Consider the following 3515-nt stretch of genomic DNA (forward strand, 5'->3'; position numbering starts at 1 on the left):
ACAAAATAAGTTTGGCAAATGAACTTTGTGCAAACTGTCCAGCCCAGCCTGCATACTAATTCTACCCCTTTGCGCTGCCATGCTGAGTGCGTGCTCCGAGTGGGTGAGACACGGCCACAACTACCAACCCCAACTTCCCTGGCATCAACAGGGGGAGAGAAAATTTGTCTTGAATCATCAGTAGTAAATTTTTTCCATTTCTTTCCTCCTGAGTTAGAATTTGGGGTACAAATGATGGAACCAACCTGGAAAGCTGCTTTCATCGCTGTAAGCCTGTCTCCCATTGCCCCAGTGGATGGCTTGTACGCCTCGTAGTTACTCATCACACTGTTGTTGTTTCCACGGTCCTAAGCAAAAAGACAAGGGACAACTGGAGAGATTTATCCAACACAGACACTTGGAATTCAACTCAGAATCTATCTTGACCCTGCTCTCAGGAAATGACAAACTTCTGGAGAGCACTGGACAGCGGAATGGTTTGCCCCATGACCTTGGGGCAAGTAAAGCTGCAGTAAGTCGTAGTGACTCACGACTTGACGGTGCATTTCCCAGCTCCTTACACACAAGCAAAAGCAAAATGCAATCAAATGGAGATTTTCACAGAGGTCACAGCCAAGACAAAGTGTGAACAAGGCTTCAGCTGTGCCTTTTGGAAGGATGAAAACACACAGTGTTCAGCAACATGCCTAAGGTTAAACCCAGTCCCTGTATGCATGGGCAGTGAGCTGTCTTCTAGCACAGACATACCTTAGGAACTGTTAACAACGCTGCAAGGTGTTTTGCTGACAAGAATCAGCCTGGAAATGGCGTTTCAAGTAATTTATCAGCATCTATTTAATACTGACAGTCCGTTTTGGGAAGAATCTCCAACCCTTCTGGGTTGCTCTTGACAGAGGGTAGCTCTTGACAAGAGGGTAACAGCACAGGACAGTTTCACTTTACATATTTCTGATAAAATTCTGAGCTACAAAAACCTCTGAAAGCAGAGGCTATACTCCAGGACTATGAAGATTTTTTAAATTAAGGAGAAGTCAGTCAATACTAAGTTTAAAAGTTCCAAGAATCTCTAAACAACTTCTTCAGCATCTCTACTTACAGAATTTTCAGACCCCAGACCAGGACGTTCACGGTATCCTAAACCGCCACCACCAATATTCAGCTTCTTGCCTTTTCCTCCTTTGAAACGTGATTTCCGGAACCACGGGTTCTGTGCAAAAGAAGGACAAGGGCTTCTCAACACAGGGAATAAGAAGCTTCATAAATGCATGTAATGAGGCTCGGAATAGAAGGATTGTCAGCATTTCAAAAGAAAAATATAAATAAACTGTTTCCCATTTAACAACACAGCTGCTGCAAGGGGCGGGATGTGACGGGCTACAGCGCTTTGAAACCAAGCTGGAGGCAGTTCTGTCCTGAAGCTTCTTATTACAAATGTTTTTCATTTTCATCTTCTCAGTTGCCCAGAGCAGCTGTGGATGCCCCATCCCTGGAGTGTCCAAGGCCAGGCTGGATGAGGCTTGGAGGAACCTGGTCTAGTGGAAGGTGTCCCTGCCCGTGGCAGGGGGTGGGACTGGGTGGGCTTTAAGGTCCCTTCCAATCCAAACCAGTCTGTGATTCTGATTCATGAAAACTCATCTTTTGTCCTGAACTTTCATACACGTTAAAGTTTTGGGGCTTTGCATTCTAACCAACCCAAGAATAAATGCTAACGCCCTTCACCTGGGAGCTCTGCAGTTGCTTGTACTTGGGTTTTATCAATTTAGCCCTCTGCCCACATAAGGAGGGACGAGGTCCAGTCAGCAAATGTTCCTGCAACAAGCAGTGGCCAGGAAATGGCAGTCCAACCGGACCTCCTATTACCAGGTTTTTAACTAACAGTTAGCTGCACCTCTTTTTATGTTTCTTCAGATCTGAAGAAGCCAATAAGCCAAGCCATTCAGCTCTATACTCTCCTCCCAAAGGCAGCCTGTGGATCTCTGCCTCACAAATTCTGTCCCTTCTGAAAACGCTGTCTCTGTACCTCGGAAAAAATATGTACTTCTAGCAGCTAGTGTCCCAGCTGCTTGGCAATGAAGCCACCAGCATGCTTATCCATCTCTGAAGTTGGGAATTACCAAGACTTTGCTCTCTTGCAGCTACACAGGCAGCACAAGACGAGAAGTTAAAGAGCTGACGAGTACAGTGGCGCAAGCACAACTGCTTCAGCTGCCCGTCATACCTATATATAGCAGGGCTGGCAGACAGCACTGCCAAGCAGGTATAATGACAAAGCAGCAACCGTCTCACAGAGCGAACGGCCTTGTCATTATTTTCTAGTTTAGCTTTCAACTAAGCTGCATTTCCCTGGTGCCTGCCATAAATGTATACTGAAAATCTGACTGTAAGGAGACACCGGAGTGCTCTGCTGGCACCAGCCACACTACAGCTTCTGATACCCCAGGCAGTGTCTGACTCTAAACCAGACTGCATCCTGCATTCTAAAATCCTGATGTCCTCCTGGATTCTTTCAAAGGCCACTAAAACCACTGGAAAGCCTACTTACAGAGCACAGATTGCCTAAAGCTCACTGTGAGCACATGGTCAGCCCGGAGAAGGGAAGGCTCTGGGGAGGCCTTATAGCACCTTCCAGTGCCTGGGGGGGCTACAAGGAAGCTGGGGGGGACTTTTTACAAGGGCCTGTAGTGACAGGACAAGGGGTAACGGGTTTAAATTGAAAGTGGGGATGTAGATTGGACGTCAGGAAGGAATTCTTCCCGCAGAGGGTGGGGAGCACGGGAAGAGGTTGCCCAGAGAAGCTGTGGGTGCCCCATCTCTGGAAGTGTCCAAGACCAGGCTGGATGAGGCTTGGAGCAACCTGGTCTGGTGGAAGGTGTCCCTGCCCACGGCAGGGGGGTTGGAACTAGATCATCTCTAAGGTCCCTTCCAACCCAAACCATTCTATGATTCTGTGATGGAGCCAGAAACAAGTCCCTGAGCTCCTGATTTTGACCTAATCATGGCAGGAGCCTTCCTCAACTCACAGAGTTTTGCTTGTTCGTACCTGCATTGCTAGATCCAACAGCTCTTTGGAAACGTGTTGATTAGCGCCTTCCAGATTCCTGACAAGATCACCGGCGAAGTTACTGTCTTTGGGAGTCAGCAGAGTGTAGGCAACCCCCTTCTCGCCTGCTCTGCCAGTACGGCCGATTCTGTGGGTGTGCGTGTCTATGTCCCGAGCCACGTCGTAATTGATGACGGTCTTAATGGAAGGAATATCCAACCCACGAGCTGGGATAAAGAAGAACACAGTGCTCAGCGTGATCATCCCGAATTAACTCAAAGCAATCCCGATCCTACTAGCACGTAACTTCATTCTGCTCCAGCAAACAAAAGGAGTTTCCAAAAGGAACACCCCTGAGTTAAGACACCGGGTAGGCTAAAACTCTCCAGTGTAGCAATACCTTCCCTAACAGCAGTGTAAGTTACACCGATTCCCGCGTTGACAGGATTGGAGATGGAAAAGATCTCTTTAAATT

The 3515-nt window shown here is 47.6% G+C and overlaps 1 protein-coding gene across 1 annotated transcript in view; it reads right to left on the reverse strand.

Moving 5' to 3' along the window:
• Positions 1–3267, reverse strand: part of LOC104512403 (ATP-dependent RNA helicase DDX42-like) — a gene marked incomplete at its 5' end in the record, with an annotated part of 4327 nt that extends 1060 nt beyond the window's left edge. Inside the window, 3 exons of the mRNA XM_010155370.1 lie at positions 246–347; positions 1097–1207; positions 3041–3267. Coding sequence (XP_010153672.1) covers positions 246–347; positions 1097–1207; positions 3041–3267 — 440 coding nt within the window. The remainder of the gene's footprint in view (positions 1–245; positions 348–1096; positions 1208–3040) is intronic.
• Between the last annotated feature and the right edge of the window lie 248 nt (positions 3268–3515).

The sequence above is a fragment of the Eurypyga helias genome, unplaced genomic scaffold (assembly GCF_000690775.1).
Source record: "Eurypyga helias isolate BGI_N326 unplaced genomic scaffold, ASM69077v1 scaffold20157, whole genome shotgun sequence".
Lineage (NCBI taxonomy): Eukaryota > Metazoa > Chordata > Aves > Eurypygiformes > Eurypygidae > Eurypyga > Eurypyga helias.